The 22,449-nt window shown below is 41.0% G+C and overlaps 1 protein-coding gene across 1 annotated transcript; it reads right to left on the reverse strand.

Annotated features, from left to right (window-relative positions):
• Positions 1–17,370: 17,370 nt before the first annotated feature.
• Positions 17,371–22,094, reverse strand: LOC111216343 (protein FAM46A-like). Its single transcript, XM_022737846.1, has 2 exons — positions 20,982–22,094; positions 17,371–19,849 (listed from the first exon to the last, which is right to left on the reverse strand). The coding sequence occupies exons 1-2, from the start codon at positions 21,405–21,407 to the stop codon at positions 19,034–19,036; spliced, it is 1,242 nt and encodes a 413-aa protein (XP_022593567.1). The 5' UTR covers positions 21,408–22,094; the 3' UTR covers positions 17,371–19,033.
• Between the last annotated feature and the right edge of the window lie 355 nt (positions 22,095–22,449).

Raw genomic sequence — 22,449 nt, forward strand, 5'->3', positions numbered from 1 at the left:
ACATCAGTAACTTTGCTAAGCACTTCAAATTTCACCTCATATCCCCTGTCTCATAGTTTTGGGTGAGTTTGCACAAAGTCATTTTGGCATCAGAATATTCAAAATCTTCTAAGACCTTCTGCAAGATGTAAAGCTTCGCATATGACGAAAAGTCAGATAGGGATACAGGTCCGGGCTCCTCCAGTAACATCAGGTCACGTGTTTGAGCCACATCACTTATCTCTAAATGAGAACCAGATGAAGCAGACTAAGCAAATAAAAGAAAGAATCTGTTATTATATGTAGATCTTGTGTTTTGTGGTGAACTGGCTCACTACAGTTGCCCAAAGTCACAGATTTGTGGTGGTCCTCGGCATATGCTCCACCTGGGGCAACCATTTTGGTTTTGGATGTGTCAGTTTTGCTTACACAAATGAGATTATCCAGGATTAAAAAGATGTAGCCCCTAGCTGCAAATATATATAACAAATGGTTAAAGTGATTCGTGTTCTGTTGTAGTGTTGTCTTTCACCCTCAGGTAATCACATCAAGACACCTGTCTGATTTCCCAGTATCCTCATCAAAGCAAGGAAGAAAGGCTAACTTCTCTGAAGCAATAGATTATGTGTGTTACACTGACAGACAACAGCACAAATTGTGACCATGTGCTGAGGGAAGGTAAAGGCTGTAATTTGGAAGAGCAGAGGAATCACTGCTATATTTTTATGGCCCTTCACAACAGCCATCACTATTATTTATGGTTCTGTCAGAGTAGGGCACATGGGAGGGGTCAGGATATTTTTGTCAGGGATGTAAAATGAAATTTGGAAGTGTTCATCAGTAGGAATGGGATGAGCCACTGTATATCACAATCTGGATGAGCCTCACGGCTAGAGAGAAAGATGGAAACGGTTAAAAGATAAGACTGTTGATGTTTCTAAATGTTAAGCAATCCCATGAAAGGACCAAAACTAACATATTGTATTCTATCTCTCAGTACCCAATCATTCCTATCAAAGACAAATATCTTTTGTGACATTTTTTTTTTTTCTATTGCGAAGGCTCAGAAGATTTCTAAAATAGCTGAGCACTGTAATTTTTTGCAAACACTACTCATATAGAAGTAAACAGTGCATTTGTTGGGGGACTATTTTCAGCTGCAGATGAATACACATTTTGTGAGTTAGAGAGTTTCTTTCTGGCAGCAGGATGGTGCGTGTGAGATTGACTCGAAGCACACCACAGACGCCATGTTCATTGTGATTTTGATAGTTTTTGGCATAAATGAATACAATCAGTTGGGTTTTGGTTACACAGACAACACTTGTTAGTAGGATCATTTCACAAAATGTTGCTGGTTTTGGTCTTTTCATGGGATATGTTGACTATAAGAGAAATATAGAATATCACCACCCTTATCCGTAATTAATTATAATGAAATGAAATAAATGTAAATTGTTAATTTGTTATCTTAGACTGTTCAAAATTTCACCTGAGTCCATTGTTTTAAATCTCCACAAAGAAATAAATAGTTTCCCCTTTTTTACATCAACCAGTTCAATACACAGAATCATTTTTGTTCCATATAATATATGAAACAAAAATGATTCTGTGTATTGAACTGGTTATCATATTATGATTTATTTACAAACTTTCAACCTTTTTATTTATGCACTCATCTGTGTGGGGGTATCGGGCTTAGTGGAATAGCTGCAAATACTTTACTTTTATAGGTCAAATGTCAGTTCAGTTTATGTGCATGTTGTTCACTACCCCTATGTCCTGTAAATGAAGGAAGTTTCCCTCTTAGACACACTTAAATTATGTTCTGCTTATTGTTTGTGGAAGATGCTACACAAGCTGAGTGCTGCATAAATTCACCATATTCAGGTGGAATTAGTTTCCAAAGCGGAGGCTTTTATCTGAGTAGCTTGAGATATTGTGAGCATTAAACCAGTTAAACATAAACCCGGGAATAGCAGCGTGTTGTATGGGTAACTGAGTTTCATGACCATTCAGGGTGAAGTAGAAAAACAAAACATGAAAAATCAGTGGCTTCCAGAGTACTTAAGAAATGTACTGCTGTTTTCAATACTGCTGTTTTCAAAAAATGTCAGTGTAAATTAGAAATTATATTCATCTTAATGGGGCCTTCTATTTTGAAAACCATTTTATTTGATTTCAAATGGTCTTAAAAATAAGTGACTGTAAACAAGATGTAAATAACTGTATTGTGTTACAGAATGTACTGTAAACAAGAATTTTCATCTCGCCTCATAAGTTTTATTATTTGCAGTGTTGTCATGCATTTTTGACACAGTCTGTCTTTGCAAGAGGAAAATGGTGTAGTTCCGATGGTTTGTTTTTACTGCTTCAACCATTAAAATGGAAAGAACTGTCTCTGCCTTTTCAGACCATGAATCATCCTTTATAGTCTCTCCTTTTCTTCTGATAAACAAAGCTGGCATCTCTAGAAGCTAAACTCTGCTCATCTTCTTCAGTTGTCTCTGGTGATTTCTTCCTCTTTCTCCTTCCCTCCCGCTGTAGGACAGTAATCAGTTAACTCCAGAGACAGGAGCTCATTTCCTTCTCTTTCCATCTTTTTGAATCCTCTTTCTGTTATTTTTGCCTTTTTCGAGACTTTGGATTGGATCTCAGTTTGAAGTTTTCCATGGCAGTAACCGCACAGCGTGCACACTAAATCCATAACAAACCCAGTATAGCCAGCAGCTTTTCACTGGCTGAGGTGTGTGTTATCTGTGTGTGTGTGTGTGTGTGTGTGTGTGTGTGTGTGTGTGTGTGTGTGTGTGTGTGTGTGTGTGTGTGTGTGTGTGTGTGTGTGTGTGTGGGTTGTGAATTCATTAAATTAAGCATTATGACCATTGATAATGGTTCTATAATGGCTTTTGGTCTAGACCTTAGATGAGCTTTTTGCTGTTGCATATCTGTGGGGATTATTGTTAAGAATTTAGGCCGCAGCCATTGCTGCTCACTTTATCCTCCAGTTAAAATAATGTCAACATAAACAAAACTGTCAGGAGAAGAGACAGACAGGGTGAGGGTAAAAGAAAGAAACCTGAAACCTGTGGGAGAGTTTGCATTGGCACAACCACTAATGCAGTTTCAGCCACTTCCAGTTACAAGCTAACAAACAACATAAATGATTGAAAGATGCTAACTATGCTTACCATTCTGATACGTCTGCTAGTCGCCAATTTTGGTGCACAGCAAACTCCTCATCTGAGTCTGGGCCTGAATGAGGCTCAAATGTGTGGCTGAGACTCTTTCATTAGTCAACCCTGGCCAGCAGCAGTGGTGGGCGGGGCACAAGGCCTGAGCCAGAATTTTTCAGTGAGGAAGTAGGCATAGATGTTTTCAATTTTTTTTTTTTTTTTTTTCAATTTTTATGTGGGGAAAACCATGTTAAACAAAATATTAATCATAGCAGAGCATTTTTACATGACATGGAGCAAACCTTTAATTATTGAAACTAAACAAACTAGAACTCAAAAATTATCCGGGGGGAAAAACAATGATAGACAAAAACCTGAATATGTGCTCTCTTCTAATCCCCGTAGACCAAAAGCTGAGAGGAACTGAGGACAATAAGCACAAAATATATCATTCTTTAAGCAATGAGCATGCGATCAAGGAAGCTTGAAAGAAAACCAAACACAGCTGTAATCATTTCCAGATGTCACGGCCATGCTTGAACTCAAATTTACACATCCATAATGTTTCTCTCTATAAGTTCAGTCTGTCTCACCCAGAATTACCTTTGTCCTGGCAATCACCCCCTCTTCTATTTTTCCCTCTGTCTAACTTTCTTTGTCCTGCTCTTTCTTCTCTCTCTCTTCCCAGATGTCTGCTCACCAGCTGCGCTCAGATGGCTGAGAGGAGCAGACAGGATGGGTTTTTATAGAGTGTGCGCGCACACAAACACCCGCACAGATGCGCATGCAAACATACATGCATGGAGTGTCGCTGAGTGACCTGCTGCAGCAGGGATCCGGGACTTTTGTCCCCGGGTTTAAAGATTTCTCTCTGTTCTCGTTTTTCCACATCTTTTTCACTCACTGCGACCACATCAATATGAAACAGATGCCCCTAACTCACGAGTGACTGCAGACAAACATGGGTTATGGTCAGAGAAGGTCAGGAATTTGGCTGTTTCTGTGCTCTAATCGGATTAGTGTTTCTTTCTCTTTTTTTTTTTGTGACTAATATGAAAGTGATTAAACTGCAGCTTTTGGCCCAGAGAATGAGGAAAGTTTGTGGTAAAAACAGGGTTGGCTAAATACCCTTTATTAAAGTTCAATCAGTATTTTCTTTCTATTTGTAGAATTAGATCTGATTTATAAGTTTATGTTTGAGAAATGTGTGCTTGATGTATTTTTTTTATATAAATCTTCCACGATTCAAAAGCTGTTTCAGATTGAATCTTTTGATGACATAGCAGGGGGCTTCGCAGGCAGAGGTGCTGGACAGTTAACTTCTCCAGGTAGAATAGGACAGTCACTAATGTTAGCCTTCACTCTAATGTAGTAGCATCCAGAATGGGCTCCTACACAGGGTGTGCTATAGTGATCACAGCTTTTTAAATGTAATCCAACAAATTATGAAATGCTTCTTGACCTTGGTAGTAATGCTGGGTTTCTACTGGAGCTGGTTATCCAGATATGCTAATGTGTGCAGCTTTAAATGCTGTATGACTCTGACCAGAGCCCCGAGCGCACCACTGCAACATGTGGAGAAATTTAAAGTTGGATGGGTCTGACATGCCTAGTTACGGTTGCTAGGACATGACTGTTTAGGGGAGGAGTTTAGCAGATTGTCAGTTGGCTTCAGTTGTCACATTTTACTGCTAAAATGGCAATTTGTGTTTCCAGACTGTGTTGTTGCCATGGTGACAGGGAGGACGGTGTGTTGCCAGCCCCTCTGACCCTGAGTAAACTGTGACCAGACCTTCTGCTGGGTTTCCCTCTGATTGACTTTTGATGGTGACATAACTACTGGGGTCAGCGGGTGTGTGAGTGTTTGTGTGTGTGTGTATGAGAGTTGAGTTCCTCGCAAAGGAGGGGTTGAAGGGGAAAAAAAAAAAGGTGAAAGGGGGGTCATGGAGCGGATGGACTGAACAGGTTTCACAGGATGTGAAAGATGGTGGGCCTCATGAGTAAACATAGCTATAGCGTGAGATGAGAGAATACTTCGATGTGTGTGTGAGAGAGACCGTGTGTGAGTGCACATTAGGATTACTTTCCCATAGTACTCCAGTCCAGCTCCTCCTGACAATCTCCCTGGCTTTCCCAAGTTTGAGACGAGAAACAGTCTGGTCACTTCATCAATCAGGACACGAGAGAATTAATCCAGACATGAAAGAACAAAGTGTTTGGTCAGATCTACAGCTTTTTGCTGACACATTGGTCTTTACTTCATGCCCTCCTCTCAGCCGTGTCTCACTTTGTTCCACCCTCACCCCTGACCTTTGACCTCAAAGCCCTTGGTGGGGTCATTTGAGAGCCCACAGTGGAAGGACATAAATCTGTCGCTTGGAAGACAAGTAGAGCAGTGAGTTTACTTCACCTTCACTGACACTGGACACCTCAGTTTTTAAACAGTAGCATCCATCAGCTGGTGGAAACCAGAGAGGCATTTGTCCTGCACGAGAGAATGAATAAATGATGTTTGTGTTATGAAAAGGATAATTATGAAGGATGAGTTGTGGGATGTGCACTTAATTTTCATGCAGAAACTTTCCTTCAACCTTGCCAATACTCCCCTCAATGGGAATTGAAAAACTGATATCCTCATTTTCTATGAACATTCAATTCACTCACACATATACATCTGGAATTCAAGTCAAGTCATTTTATTTAGCTCATAATGACATGAAGACATGCAAAAACCATTTACAGTTTCATTTATTAAGGAGTACGTTGGGAAGCCAGTGCAGGGAGACAAACACTGGAGTGATTTAGTGAAAAGTTACGAGTCCTTGTTAGAATTCACAGCGTGTTATTTTGAACAGAGAATTTTCATATCCTTTGTGTTTGGGTACAAACTTTCAGTAAAAACCCCACAAAACAAGTCCTTTTAAATCTGTGCAGCAATTTCAACATCAGGCCAATTGTTCTTGACATTTACCTTCTAACAAGTATGAACCACGAAACATAGTTTCCTCTCTGCACATCTAACAAGCCAATTTAAAGAAAGGAACACTTGATGAGCACAAAAAAACCCATACACTTCTTTCTCCTTGAGGCATCCATGCCATATGTGTGTGTTAAAAATATACGAACCAAAACAAATCAAAGCAAAAAAATAACTTCTTGGTAGAATCTAAAACTACCCGTCATTAGCCATTACCACCCATTAAATGACAGCGGGAAAGCAGAGGAGAAAGCGAGAGAAAAAGAGGAACACCAAAAGAGTGAAATATAATGTAGAAAGTGGGAAAAGGAACCAGAAAAATTAAAGCATTGGAGAAAATGTAAGAGTGAGAGAAAAAGACAGGGGCTGAAATTTCACAGTCTGGGTAAATTTTGTTATTTCTTCATAGAAATGCAAACACGCTGGTGAACTTGGTTAGCAGGCTATGGCTGACTGCATATCATCTGACCCTTGTGGTCATACCTTGGCTATGGTTTCCTTGACTGCAATTAAAATACACATTACCATGCAATTAGTTGTCTGTTTTCAAAGATGTTGCTTTTGTAAACGCTCTGCAAACAAGCACTTAGGTATATTTTCAAAGGAAAGGCACTGAATACAGCAAACGTCAGAGCAGACAATCGGAGAAGGAAGTATGTTTTGTGCCGATTGGTAATGGTTGGATTGGAATCACAGGCTTGTCTAACAAGTTAGAAAGGGTATGTTGATATTGGCACTTGAACCATCTGTAACAAATGAATGGTCTGAGAAACTTCATGAATGTAGAGTCAGTAATTGTTTTGGAATGATATGAGCCAAAGAATGAAGAGAAACAGGAAGAAACGGCTTTAATATACTGAGTATACTGAATCAGGAATAGACATTTTTTACTACAGTAGAATCACTTTGGCTCTCAACTACGACCTGTTAGTGTGACTAATACAGATTACTGATGTATGTACCCATTAAATTCATCTATCAGCATGGTGATTATCTGTGCACTGTATTTTGAATGTTGGAAGTCAAGTAGTTGCTTTTGATTAATGAGTAGGGACATCATCTCCAACTTAAGATAATCACTTTGCTCGCTGTGCAAACATGCGGCGGCAGCAACCTGAGCATACCCAGCTCACAATCATACACAGACATGGTCATGCACGCTACACGCTTTCCATGTATGCTGGTGCTTGCCGAAGACCAGGAAGTGGGAGGTACTTCTTCCTCTGTTCTCTGAAGGAAAAATATAACCTCTTCTCTTCTCTCCTCTCCTCTCCTCTCATTAGCTAATGATTTTAATAAAGTGGCTTGTCATTTCACTTTCTTATTGATGGGTTTGAGATTAGCCAGTACATTTGACTAATGGTAGACTAGCAAGAGTTGGATTAAGAACAGTGCTTTTGGCTGATGTTGGCAGCTCATGAAGCAATTAACATTGTGTGTCTGCAGAGTAAATCATCATCCTGCTATTGGCTCAATGGTGGCAGACAAAACCTCTCTTGAACACTTCCATATACATCCACAGAGCTGTTGAGGCAGCAAAAGAGACACGGAGCCAAGGAGGCTAAAGATGATCCAAGCTCCCTTCCAGTTTGTGATTGATAGAGTTCAAAGTTCATGAGGCTCACACTGACATGCCCACATGTGCTAGCTCTCGGTCAGAGGCAGGACTTTGATGCATCACTTCCAAGATTGCCTATGTATAACTAAGAGGAAATGTTCGGTATATCAGAGTCACCGTAAAAATTATTTAAATCTATATCTACCTGTGTGGTGTAGCGAAATACACAAACGGGTCACATACTCTCCTATAAAGAAATATCCATGAATCCACTGGATATAGCTTTTCAGGTTGCAGCTTTTGTTTGCCAGCAGCAGTAAAATCTGTTCAAAACAAAACCAGAAAAATTAAAAAATCTTGGTTTGTTAAAATCTTATTTTAGCATGTTAGCATGCTAACATTAGCAATAGCTAACAATAGCTTAAACTGATGTCAATGTCATTAGTTTTACAGGTATTTGGTCATAAATTAAAGTATTAGGTATCATAATTTTGTCCTGCTAGATGAAAAATCAAGGAATCACCAATGTTATCCATCCTCTCAAAACCATGGATGTTCATACTGAAATTGCATGGCAAGCCATCCATTAGATGTGAAGATATTTTACTAAAAACCAAAAATGTCAACCTTGTGGTGCCACCACGGGTAATGTCAAAGGATCACCAAAGTCAGCAGGATTTATCTTCTGGGGACCATAAATGTCTGCACAATTTTGTTTTATGGCAACTCATCCAGCATTTTTTTTAGATAGTTCAGCCTGGAGCAAAGTGGTCGACTGACCAACCAGCAATCACGGACAGACAGAGTCGCTAAACCTCTTAGGTTTGGGTGGATGGTTGATTGTACTAAAGTGTCTGACTTTGACGCCAGAGACCACAGTTTGTTTCCCATCTCTTCCCAACATTATTGGGTTCTTTAAACCATGACCATGATCTTTCCTTGACTATTACCCAGTCGTTTTAGGTGCCAAACCCTAACCATAGGGGTGGCAGATGTGAAAATTATAATGTGATTCATTTTTGTGATGGTCAGTGGATTGTATTGGAAGACACTGACAACTGTCATCTTTGTGTCGACTCATCTTTTGTTGGTTGTCACGCATTTCACATTATCACTGTATATGAAATTGAAGCATGAGCTTAGTAGTATCAGTCTTTACACCGGTTTAACAGGTTTTAAAAGTTGTATTGGTTAACTGTGATTTATCTTATTAAATGTGTCTGGCTTCTGTGTCTGTTTGTATTATAAATGTGTCATGTTGTTGCAGCAGCTGAATTTCATGAAAAATGAGCAGCTGTGTGAAACTGTGGATAAGTTTGTTTTGCCTTTGACGAGCTGGGAACATTGCTGTGAAGCTGGAACCAACAAACTCAGTCTGCAGACTTAGCACAGTCTGCTCATGTTTTTCTGACCAGCAGCTCTAATAATGCATAACTCCTCTAAACATTTGCCCCAGTTTCTCTTTGGAGACAAGCTGTTTTGACTAAGACAGTTTCTGTGATTAATTACGCAAAAGTCCAGAAAACAGTCACTAAAACATATTTTTTTCTACAAAGAGGGACAGACATTACTGATGTCATAGAGCCTTCAGGAAGTGCTAACACATAAATTATCAATGCCGTACAGAGTGATAGATCTGATGATATACGATGCTATAAAGCTGAATACTAAACATGCCCACATACAGAATGCACAGTCATTTCTTGAGGCCAGTTATAACTTTCCGTTTCCCTATATAGTGGCAGAGCTATACTTAACCACATACAGGTGTGTTTTTGGCACGAGCAGCGAGCTGGCAGGTGTGCTTGCTATTACAAAGTGATAATGACTATCATTACAGCCCAGGTAAGAACAGGCATGTTAGCAGGAGGCCGGGATGGAGAAGAGAGGGAAGCAATAATGCTTTTACCAGGATGTGAGTGCACAACTGGCATTTCAACACCCTACATGCATAGCCATAAACACACATTTGCAGAAGTGCACACAACAGTGAGAAAGAGATACACAAACAGAAAATCACACAAATTAGCACCTTGGTGTTTTAAATTTAGCTCCAAATGAACCCTTTCAGTGGTTATCAGTGCTGATAATAAATGCCAATTACAGATTACCATTATTTAATTGAAGATAAAGTGCAAGTTAGTGTTTTACACTATAATTACTTGTATATAATGTGCATATGTTATGGAAGGCTGAACCTATACATGTGATGTTTCAGAGCCATTTTACACCTGATAAAGTTCTATTATTACTGTTATTATAAGTCTTAAATAATCTTTTTATTTTTTGACCTTAGTACAAAACACAATTTTCCATTTAAAATCAGCAATCTGTGTAAAACTAGAAGAAAGTTTTTATGTTTACATGACATGGATTAACATGTCTTCCCAAATCAAACTGAGTTATGACTAATCCCCACACAATCCCCACACAATCACACACAATCACACACAGATCCAGGTAACTGTAGAAAACAAACAGATATTTTCTCAAGCTTGCTCTTTATTTCTGCTGCCTCGCCATCTGGGGCAAATCCATCATGGCTTTTCAGTACCTTCTCGGGTGCTGTCAACAGAAACCAGCAGATGTGTTCACACGTCCACATACACACAAAAGCACACATCTTTGAGTCATTACATTAAGCTATGCTTACTTCCTTACTCCACACCACCTTTAACCCTTCAAACTAATTCTAATCCTGTCTTCAAAAATAAATCAAGGTTTTAACAGTTTCCAAAAAGTAAGGATCGGCAAAATGCAATTTTTGCTTGGTTTTCTATGATTGGGCTAACACGTTTATTTTTCATTAATTTGGAACACACACACACACACACGCACGCACGCACGCACGCACGCTCTTTGCGACCTGGGTGTATTGCAGCCAGTTTACTGCTCCAAAGAAAGCATTATTATTAAAGTGATGTTTTAATGACCAGACTCTGGTGCCAAGGCAAATGATATGGAATGATAAGCACTGACTGCTCTCATAACACCAGAAATGTTTGTTTTTATCTAATTTATGGTAATGATGATAATAATTGCGATGATTTGAATCCCGATTGGCTTGGCAGGCATATTTTAGGTGAGTATTATTACTGACTTTTTGCACTTTAACTAGCTTGTTTTGTGTATTTTGTAGCTATAATGTTTTCAAAGTCATGCACTTAAATGGTAATACATCGAATACTTTAACACACAATGTGACAATTTAAGGGCTTGTCCCATCTACTTCCATTATGCTCTGTCTTTTCCTCTCTTCTCGCTCTTTGTGCTAGCTAAGTGCTAATTTAGTGGGATTACGTGGGTTGGTGCGTGTTGGTGTATGTGTGTGTGTTGGAGAGCAATGTACCAGATGTTATTTTGCAGGAGACAGCAGATGAGCCTCTCATGGCCTGTTGTAAAAAGGAGAATTGTAACAACATAGATGTGGTAAAATAGAACTATCTCTGAGGCTACAGCAGTCAAGGATTGTCTGAGAAAGTACTCTTCATGAAGAGTAGCTGTAATGAATCATTTATATGGCTTACGAGAAAGTGAGAAACCCATAAGCATTCATGATTGTGATTTATGATTACTAAGATTTTCAACTGAATTATTACCAAATCTCATATCGAAGGGAGGACCACCTTATTGTGTGTGGGGTGGTTCGCGAGTCTTTATGACCCCTTGATCTTTGTAGGTTTGAGTCTTGTACTCCTTTGAAGGGACACCCATGCTGAACAGGTCAAAGGCATCGACTGTATATAAAGATGATTCTGTGATTTCACCCATAGGTTTATGAAGAATGTGTTAATAGCGTTTAAACAGGTGAATTTTATATATATACACGTATATATATCAATATATAACAATATAGAGACCACATCTGTTTTTTTGTACCAGGCTGTAAACATGTTTGTTTCTGTTTTAAAGTTTGGCATTTAAACAAGGGAGTCTATGGGGACTGACTCAGTTTGGAGCCATTCTCAAGTGGCCATTCGAAGAAGTGAGTCATGGGTTGGCATGGCGGACACTTTATGTTTGAGATTTTGTTTGGACGTTTGTCATTTTCTGTTTCATTTTGTAGTTAGTGTCCTTGTGTGTCTCTTGATGTTTGTACTTCCTGTCTTTGTCCTATTTCCCTGCTTGTTTAAGTTGCAGCTTGGTCAAAGGGTAGGGAGCAGACAACTTGTGAGCCCCTGGTCCTCCACTTTGGGGTTTGGCTGTGGGCTGACAATCATCTCCTGTGAAACTGCATTATTACAGAAACCAGAAATAGGGCAAATTTACCAAATCTAGTGGACACTGTGAAGAAATTCAGTGAACGATATTAGGTTATACAGGTCTGCAGTGGAGGTTGGTTACCTGACCCAAGCCCAATGGGACCCAGTGGGACTGTAAGGGACCCACCAGGAGCCGACGAGTCAGGCTGGGTTCGGACAAAAATTCTGAACTGCTGTTCAGGTTGGGTTAGGTCACGTCGGCCCTTTGACTGTCATTTACAAGGTACCCACATATGTGTAATCAGGGTAAACAGATAAGCTTTGACGATGGTAACAACAACTGTGTGACGGGGTAAAATTTGACAAGTGATACAAAGGTGACATTTATTGTAGGACTAAATGGTTGTTTTGGCAAATGTATGTCTGGTTAACTGCCCCACCTCAGTTAAAGAGAAGAATGCAGCCGCTTCCCAGAGCTTTTTTATGGGAACTTCCAGGGCTGTCTCCCACGCAGTGGAGGAGACAGTCCCAAACTGAGCTACTCAGAACCACTAACTAACAGCATCAAACTGAAATGTATTTGCAACATTTTTTGCAGCTACATGCATGAATACAAACGTGCAGTCATGTGAGAGACTGCAGATCTATGCATGGATTTATACCAGGGTGACTCCTGTTTCTATTGAGTATAACAAGCCAATAATTTTCACAGCTTATGTGTCAAATTACCACTCAGTCTCTCCTTTTCTGTTAGTTGCTGGTTTCTACTCTGCAACAAGCCAGTCGGTATTCCAGCGCCGGCCCGGGTCCAGCTGGCCAAACTATTTACTCTACCAGGCACAAACACTTAAGATTAGGGATGAATCTGATTTATTTCTCCAGCCAGCCAGTTGTTTGGCATCTGATGTCACAAAAACTCTCTCTGTGATTGGTTTGTACCACAAGTATGAATTATTATTATTATTGTGTTGTCTAATAATCAAGAGGCTTGAGTTTTGCTTATGGCCGCTATTCATAATCTCTAAAAGCAACAAGGTCTGCAGATGTCTCACGATGAAAAGTAGACACTCACTCAAGTTTTCCTGTAACACAAATACACAGACAGTATAAATACACAAATGTGGACATGCATGCCCACATGGTTTTTTTATTTCCCCCTCCATCTCACTTTATCTCTTGCTCTCTTACACACAGACACACACACACAAATCGCTGTTTCTCACAGTCTCGTCTTGCGGTTGTTTGATTTACTCTGTGACCTCTGACCCTGGCTGGGCTAAGCTGGATGGACTCTTGGCCCTGCTGCTGCGCCAACTGGTTCATCTCCAACATAACCCCACTGGACTTCTGTGTGTGTGTCCATCCGTCCGTCCATCCGTCTGTCGAAATGTCGTTAAACAAGATACTAAACCCCAAATTTCCCCTGATGGCTGTTCCATCAGTGTATGAATGGGATGTGTGTGTGAATGGGTGAATGTGACATGTATCGTAAAAGGCTATGAATGGTCTCTGAGATGAGAACAGCTATAGACCAGACCATTTACCATTTAGACAGACATCTTCACATTGAATGAATTCTAACTGATAATCAAGGTATGTAAAATATTTCATGTCACTCTGTCATCCAAAATTGTATGATTATAACAAACCTGCTTTTATACTATCATATTTTTTGTATTATTGACTGGGCTTCTGTCTGCTCATGCCTGAGCTCCCTGCTGCTTCTAAATAAAAGTTAAACTAAACAAAGTCTTCATGAACACAAATGAAAACCTCTTGTCAGCACCACACCCATAATTCCAGTGTTTTACAAGCTGCTAAATGACCTTTTGGTGTTATTCATTTCCTGTTGTAGTGAAGCCCAAATCAATTAAAGATGGCAACAGTGATGTGACTCCATCCGACCTTGGCCTGTGAAAATACCCACACATGAGCCTTAGAGCACAACGGTGAGAAAGGAGAGACTTTTGTTCACAAAACACCAGATGATAAAAAACTACCTTACACAGAAGGAGTATTGCATTAACTAGTTAATTTATTTCATCATATGATTCTTTTTAAACCAAAAAAGTGAATAATGTAAATAAAGTGTCTTGAATTTGTTGAGACTTTGTTCTCAGACGCCATCTATCTTATGTTAGATTATGGAGATGCTTCTTCTTGGTGGCCCTTGCAATTTTGACTATCGTTTCATTTAAAAGATCATATCCTCTGAGTACTTATATTTACCTCACATTTTAACTTTCAATACAAAACTGTTCCATTATTTCTAATTTTGTGCATCAACAGAAACTTCAGCATGATATTGGTCTATCAGGGTGTCTGTCTCCAATCTGAACCAGTGCATGAAAGGCTAAAACAAAACAATGTGGCTATAGATTTTATATCCTCCTGCACTTTAAGAAATAAGTTAATCTGTAGTAAATAAATCTGTCAGCACTTCTTTGAACAGATAAGTCAGAGAGGAATCTTTTTTCTTTATATTTCTTTGATGGCTTTTCTTAAAGTCATATCTGTGGTATTTTGCTAAACATAAGCCTTCAAGTCCATCTTTGAAGGCAGTCCATAGCTTTGAGTTTTTAAACAGATGTTGGCTTCCCTCCATTTTAGTTATGCTTCACACATACAGTCTCAAAATATTGAATAAATACATACAATGTTGCTTACCAACTTCTTGAAGCAAGTTACATGAGAAGATTGATACTGCTCTCAAATCTGAATGGTAAATATGTGGCAGTTGGCAAGCAGTTAGCGTAGACCAGACTGGAGACGAGGGGAAACGGCTGGCCTGGCTGTGTCCAAATGTAACAAAATTTGCCAACCATTACATCTTAAGCTCACAAACAAAAAACTAGATATGACGTGTTAATAAGTGAGCAGATAGTGCCAGGCTCGCAGTTTCTTTCTGTTTCCAGTCTTTGTGCAAAGCTAAGCTAATGGGCTGCTAGCTGCAACTTCATAATTAGCGCGCACACACGAGAGTGACATCAATCTTCTCATCTAACTCTCTGCAAGAAAGCAAATATGTCGAACTAAGTTTTTAAATTTCTACTGCATCACTCTTTAGCTGAATATAGGGTGAATTGAGACTGAACACTATCAGTTAGCAAATAGAGAAGAAAAACAAAATGGACATACTGTATATCGACATTAATAAGCTTGTTTTTTGAGCCATATTGGACAAGAAATTGTAACCCCAATAGATGGTGAAGGTGTCCAGCGGTTTTTCAATTTGCAAGTCACCCCAAGAACTGCAGTAACACACTTCCTGGGCTCAGCCCACCTGTTCAGACGCTACACTACTTAAAGCACCATAGTAACACACTTCCTAAGCGGCCTGTGTTATTGGGTTAGCTCTTTTCCTTGTTGTGCAACACACTAAACGCCTCAATCCCTTGTTCTCAGTTCCCTTTAAGCCCCTGATAAGGAAGTGAACTGAATTTTTTTTTTGTCCTTTCCAGCGAGAGTGACCTAAAAAGGGAGATGGGGGAGGTATATGTTACAGTACAATAGCTGGTAAATCTCTCCACAGTAACCACACCAGAGCACTGAGCACATGCTTATGGAGGGAGGCTAATCAGCTTTCTGCAGATGGGTTAATGTCCTTACACTGGCTGAGAGGGGGGGGCCTATATTTAGTGTCCACTCTCTCCCTCTTAACAAGGGATAACATTGGCCCTGTTTTCCACTCCATAGCTCATCTCTCTCTCTGCTTAAATTCATCAAGAAGCCAATACAGGCAGAGATGAAGGGGAAATAAATGAGGACAAAAAATATAGAGGGCCTTGATCTGTGTACTCACAGTGACAGTCAGTAAACAGACTAACCAGATACAAGTAACAATAGAGCTGCACAGATCAAAAGCTTACTAAAAGCAGTGTTTTGGTCAGAGAAATAAGGTTGAAGGCAAAGATAAAGAGGAGAGAAAATGGTAGGGTGACAAAGAGACAGACAGAAGAAAGAAAAAAAGATGAAAGAGATCATGAGAGAGAGAGAGAGACGAAGTAAAATATTTATTCTCAGTGTCAGCAGGGAAAGTGACATCTGGAGGCTGAGGCCTACGGGCATTAGAGTGATGCAGACCTGGAGCCAGTCTACTCAGTCAGTTACCATGTGTCCCTGGAGACTAAGGCTCTGCTGGTAGTAAGGTCTGTGTGTATTCATGATCTACCTGCTGTTGCAAGCACACACCTAATGAGGTCTGGCAAACGGCACGATGACGGTCGCTGACGGTCGCTGACGGTTGTTGACGCTCGTCGGTGACGTCTCTTGGAGGGGAAATCCGTCACGTTCAGCTGTCACTTGCTGGCAGCAACGACAGTGCCAGCTGGGATCATGTGGGCACCTCAGGACGTTGACCTGATGAAGACTTTTCCTCTGTCTGTTAAAGAGTTGGCACCAAAGTCTAAATGCCAAAGCTCTTTCACCTCAGCTAAACTGTAGTAACTCAGTAAGGTAAAGCGTCTGAGAAACATCATGTAGGTTGTTTTTGTGGTTGGTAGTGAGTGTGAGACAAGTGATGACAAAAGTGAACTGAAAAACTCTTATCAGATTGTCTTTTTTTGTTTTTAATTATCAAGTCAGTAAACTTGAACACAATTATCAGATCATTACTTTTATGTCCATACAGGACGGCAGTTAAACACACATGTGGAACAGTGAAAAAATCTCTTTGGAGCAACACAAATCCATATGTAACAGCTCATCACACACATCCAATGAACCCATGTTAAATCATTGTAGCCACTGCGTCCAACTGCACTGCTGCACATCGGCCAAAACAACACACAAATTTGCATACACCACAAAAAAAAAAAAAAAAAACTCTGACTCAAAGACACAGCTTTGAATCTGCCTGCTACACCAGCCAAACACAGACTGTACAAAAATAGAGATTGATAGAAAAATAGCTCTGACATGTTTGAGAGAATATACTGAGTCTCTTGCACTTGTAAAGCTGAAAATTTACACCTGTTATTTTCATGATCATCACAAAATCATCATAGCTGAGCCAATTTGCCTTATTGCCATTCAAATATTCATGTGATTGTCTTTATCGTGTACTCTATTTTTTTTGATAAATGCAGTCAAATTTCCTGACATCTCCAACTTTTACTTTTTTTTTTTTCTTTTTTTTTTTTTTTTTATAAAAGTGAGGATGAAATACTGTACATTGGCCAATGTTCATTGAGCTTACATCATCTCTGAAGCTTTTCTGGCTTCATGCATACTGCCGGGTCTCTGACTCTATCAGTTGCACACTTGTGCTTGTAAATTGCTGCAACATCCCTGCGTGCACAATCCAACCTCCACCCCTCTGACAAACACACAGCTTGTTGTGTCAGTGTGAGGTCTGCAGATATTTGCAGACACCAATACATGGGATGCATATCCTGAACCTTCTGGTGTCTGTTTTTTTTTTTTTTTTGCACATGGAGAGAACATTTTTCTTTTAGTACACACACTGTCAAAATGTCTTCGGGGGGGTGGGGGACATTTTATATATTTGAAAGAAGGAAGGTATAAATATTTTAATTGTATTAAAACTTTCCAGTGTAATTTTCAAAATTCCAAACACATTTCATATCTGATTTACTTTGTATAAAATAAATTTGAAACTTAAAGATACCCTGTAGAGTTTATGACCACTAGTAGCGCTATGAAGCAGTGTTTTCATGAGTGGGTCCTTGTTTTGTTTGTATGGTGCCTGCATATATGGGTGCACATGCAACCATACGGGCAGGGTGTGTTGTATCCCACTAAAACGGCAGTAAAGAAGAAGAGCACAAACACGGATGTAAATAATGCATGGTTTAAAATGTTCAAAAACTGAATATAACTTAACTTTAGTTTTTTTTTGTTTACAAGAAAACTCCACAGGGCATCTTTAAGTAAGCTTGAGTAGCATAAATTGGTTAATTAATATGCATTTTAACTCATGTCTACCAAAGACCAGTAGAACATTTCAGCATGTATGCATTTTGATATACTTCAAAAGAATTACATGTGGTGAAATCGCATTTTGAAATGCGCTTTGGGAAAAGCTTTTCTCTTTCTACAGATGATGAGATTACGTTGTTACTTCCTCTTTGGTAATCAGGATGTGCATTCGTCCAGCAGGACTGCAGATAAGAGCAGAGTCTTTAACTAAACACTGTCAAATATTGGTCCTACAGCTCCCTCGGTGTAAAAGACCTTACTCAGCATTGGTAAACTCTCTGATCCTCTGTACATTCATTATCACCTTGAAAATGTCAATGAGACAACTCAACAGTTCTCTACGATAAAGAATCACAAAAATATCTCTTCCCTTTAGGCTTTATCTAGGCACTTAAAGAAAATTATTCCTGTACAGAAATAAAGCATGCATTGTTTTGTTTCTTTTTTTTTTTTTTTCAGAGTTCGGATAAACTTGAGTATCAAAGTAGATCTTTGGATTTGTAAACAGTATCCAGTTCCTCTTTTTGCATTGTCTGTGACACGCGCACACACATGCACGCACACACACACACACACACACACACACACACACGCATGCATGCACACACACAACACAGCACATGTAAAAGGTTGGAGGGCTGCTGCTGTTTGACCATGAATCAATATCTTCATTGCATCATGTGTCTTCTGTTCCTCTCCGTGACCGTGCTGTATGCGAGTGTCTGTTTTGGTTTATCATGTGAAGCGGATGTGGATATTATAGTGTACATGTTCACCGTTTGAAATTTGAGTTCCTGTGAGCCCTAACTCAACACAGGGGGAAAATGTCATCACATCCAGGCTGTTAAAGACTCCGAGGCTGAGCTCAACTTGTGGTTTGCTCTACCCAATCGATCTTAGCCCTGATGAAAGAACCATAAAACTGATGGGTCAGCCTCTTTCATTGGCATCTCTCCCTGTGTGCTCAGCTCCTCCATGCTGTGGCACCCTACACTGGGGAAAAGCCTTTCTCTGGCCCACTGCCATGATCCAGGTTCTTTGTCCTCATTTCCCTTCCTTCCTTCATTCTCATCTTTTATCTGCGCTCTTTGTCTGATTTTGATTTTTTTCCCATCAGATAGGCAGAGATAAATAGATCTTTCATCCCTTATAAGTGGGCATGTGTTCCACCAGTTACACAAAAGTGCATGAATGTACACAAGGTTTAGTTACAGGGCAACCAGGTGGCATACATGGGATGTTGCGGAGGAGTAAGGTACTGCTGAGGAGGCGAAGGAGGACAGGGGTAGACAGGCTGAACCTGCGCTATGTAATAGTTGCTGAAGTTGCCATCTGAGACATAAGGAGCCGGCTGGTAGAAGCAGGTGACGTTGGCAGCGTTGGGAATGGCGTTCTGCTCTGCCAGGACCCGCAGCGCCAGCGACGAGATGAGGCTGAGCGTCTGACGCCTCTCGTGGCCCATCAGGCACACCGTGCTCTCCTGCACCACGCCGTACAGCGTGGCCAGATACTCATACTTCCTGTCCTCTAGGTCTACAAAGTGGTTCTGCAGGTAGGACTCCAGCTTCCTCCTCTGCTCGCTCACATCAGGAAAGTCTATGAAGAAGCGGGAGCACATGTAGCGCTGCAGCTGTTTCATCTCGTCATCACGAGCTGCACGGAAACCCCGCACCAGGAGGTGGCAGTACTTCAGCAAGCCCCCGCCTCGGATCTCCTCAGGACTCCGCGTACAGATGAGGCGCTTGCGCAGGTGGTCGAGGGCGGTGGGGAAGTCGCCGTAGACGCTCTCCCCTAGGATGGTGGGGTGGAAAGTGGCGGCCATTGGGTGCTCTGAGCACTCATAGAAGAGGAGAAGTGAGTCCAGCCGGATCTGGAAGGAGTCCACGCTGAACTCAAACTGCCGACGAAGAGAGTCCACAAACTTTAGCTCCACATTTTTACCACGATTGTTGGAGAGGGAGATGAGACTCCAGCGGTCAGAGTCATTACACACCTTCACCATCTTTTGCACATAGGCCTCCTAAAAAACACACAAGTGAAGAATTAGGTGTCATCACCGAATGCATCTCATGTTTTTGCAGAGTTTAAGTCAGTGAATCCATGAGTGAAAACTGAAGTCACAAAAGTGAAGACACTGTTGGAACAAAGGGAGTTCACAGCTAGATTTACCCCCTTTATATTCATACTTGAAACCATAGAACACACAGGCCTAAAATCATGAAAACCATTAAATGTTTACAGCATTTTATCCATTACACATCCAGAAAATTGATCAAGTTTTGTTTTTTATACTCTATCTGTCATTTGCAGAACACTCAAAAGACACTGCAGCAGAATATGAGCTACAGGCTAAACTGGGCCAGAAATATTTTTGATTCTTCAGCATCAAGTCATATTTAGAATATATGTCAGACTTGTTTTCCAGTCACCCAGATGTCCACTTCCTCCTCCTTGTCTTTTCCTTCCTCTCACACCTGTAATACAGCCTTAGTTCCAGCAGTAGTCCTATTCCTCTGAAAATCATCAGACAGTCGTTTGGTTTCATTATTAGGTTTAGTAAAGATTGCACTGTGGGTCTTAAATAGAGATTGTCTGGATAAAAAAAATATTACAAACCAGCCTTTGTTTGAGCAGGCTCCAACCACCAGAGATTAATGCTATTTGCAGCAGATAAAAATCTACATTTGGTCTGTTAGTTATGTTTTGCTGATCACATCTGTTGGTGAGCCATTAGTAGCCTGGGTAGTCCTCGGTATCCAGGTAACTGAGGGCCGACTGATTGATGTGGATCTCACTCCAATTGGATTAGACAGAATCCTCTTTGAATTGGAAACCAACCCTTTTTACTATTTGAAGGCTTATATCTCTGTGGTGGTTGGATGGATTCATGGCAAATCTCAATCTAGGTTTTTTAAGATTTAGTTAAATTAAATTTAAGAGCATTTGCAAAAAGACGTGCATTGACTGGGAAATACAAAGAACTTCAGCCGTTGTAATTACAGTGAGTGCAGATGGAAATAAGACAGAGAGGGAAAAGGAGGTCTACAGCAACGTGCAATATTTCCTGGCAGGTTTGAAAGGCGAAATGTCAATTCTGCTTTGCAAATCATATGACCAATACTCTGTAAATGAGTTATAATGACATACACTACCTTTAAGGTCACTGGTGTGAGCTTTTCTTTATTCACGCCCTCGGGCAGGAAGTCTAGAAGAGAGTCCAGAACTATATCTTTCACTATCTGAAACTCCATCTCTCCTTTCAGCTCGGCGCAGAATATTAAGTCAAGATCTTTCCATCCCAGACCGCTGTCCTCGTGCAGGACGTAGCTGGCCGCGGAGCCGTTCAGGCGCACCTCCCGGACATGTATCCGCTTCTCCTCCATGCGGCTCCGGACCACCTTGACGATATCTCGTGGCTTCATCTCCAGAGTCGGGAAGCTCCATCGGCCGTGGATGGGGATGGAGCCGGTGAGGATAGTGTCAAGCCTCTGCACTTGCTCCCAGTTGAGCACGCTGAGATTGATGCTCTCCCCGTCCGAGCAGCTGTCGGCCGCAGCACACTCCACACTCTCGTCCATGATGATCAGAGGTAGTAAACGACAAAACTTTCCACTAACTCCTGTTGGAGCAGTGGCATCAGCTAGCTGCAACTTTTTGTAAAACTGCCCCTCTGGAACTAAACTCTATCATAACATCAAGATGCTGGACGACACGGCATCTCTACGCATGGCGGAAAGAACTAGTTGGGCGGTGAAGCCTAATTCTTGTCCTACTTCTTACATAAAGTCTGCGCTCCAGACAAATTCAATTCATGAGCTTTCCAGCCATAAGGCTTAGTCACTGTCCGGCATCTGCTGCCCTGCTGCGCGCTCCGCTCCGGCTCTGCCGCCAAACTCTAGGAAGAAGACACCAACTGTTGAAACGATTGTTCCTCACAGCGTCAGTTTTTCATTCCGTCCCAAAGGCTCACTGACGCATCCATCGCATCCGGGAAAACGTTTGATCCACCGCAGATTTTTTTTTTTTTTTTTTACTTCTGTCCTCTTTGGCTCACTTTACGCACAGATTGTAGCGCGTCCCTGCTGCGCAACAACAACTTTACGCGTCGTTTTAAGACTGTCGCACTTCTCAAATCCACACCTACTTTCAGAAAGTGGTGTATGGTTGCTTATCCTTTACATTTTGGCCGATTGTCGCTCGGTGATACTGCGTGATGCCACAGAGGTCCCACTCCACAGCTGCTGGAGAAGTTGTGAACAGTGTGCTTCCAGTCTGTCAAGCACTGGGGCGGGTCGGTTTGATTGACAACCCCCACTTACTAATAGCTGCCGCCACTTCCTACGCTTGAGCTACTTTGAGTGGCTGCAGTCCCGGAGACTGAGGCGGATCTGGAGAATGGGCGTTACACATGAAGAGAAAGAGTCCGGCTGGACGCTGACCCTCGACCAAAACCCTTTCTCGCTTAGGTTCGACTTCTTTTGCACTCCTTCTCCTGAAATGCACACTTCTGCCATCACTCGTATCACTCCAGAGAAGCAGCCACCCCCCATTCTTCCTGCATTGTCTTTTATCAATAGAAGTACCAAACAAGACCGATCCAGTATCAGTTGTGTTTGACCA

The sequence above is a fragment of the Seriola dumerili genome, unplaced genomic scaffold (genome assembly GCF_002260705.1).
Source record: "Seriola dumerili isolate Sdu_G_001 unplaced genomic scaffold, Sdu_1.0 BDQW01000025.1, whole genome shotgun sequence".
NCBI lineage: Eukaryota > Metazoa > Chordata > Actinopteri > Carangiformes > Carangidae > Seriola > Seriola dumerili.

Excerpts from the sequence above, each read along its gene's own strand:
- LOC111216343 (XM_022737846.1), bottom strand. The coding sequence starts at position 21,407 with ATGGACGAGAGTGTGGAGTGTGCTGCGGCCGACAGCTGCTCGGACGGG. Across the intron at positions 19,850-20,981 it reads TCACACCAGTGACCTTAAAG|GAGGCCTATGTGCAAAAGAT; the intron begins GTAGTGTATGTC and ends TGTGTTTTTTAG.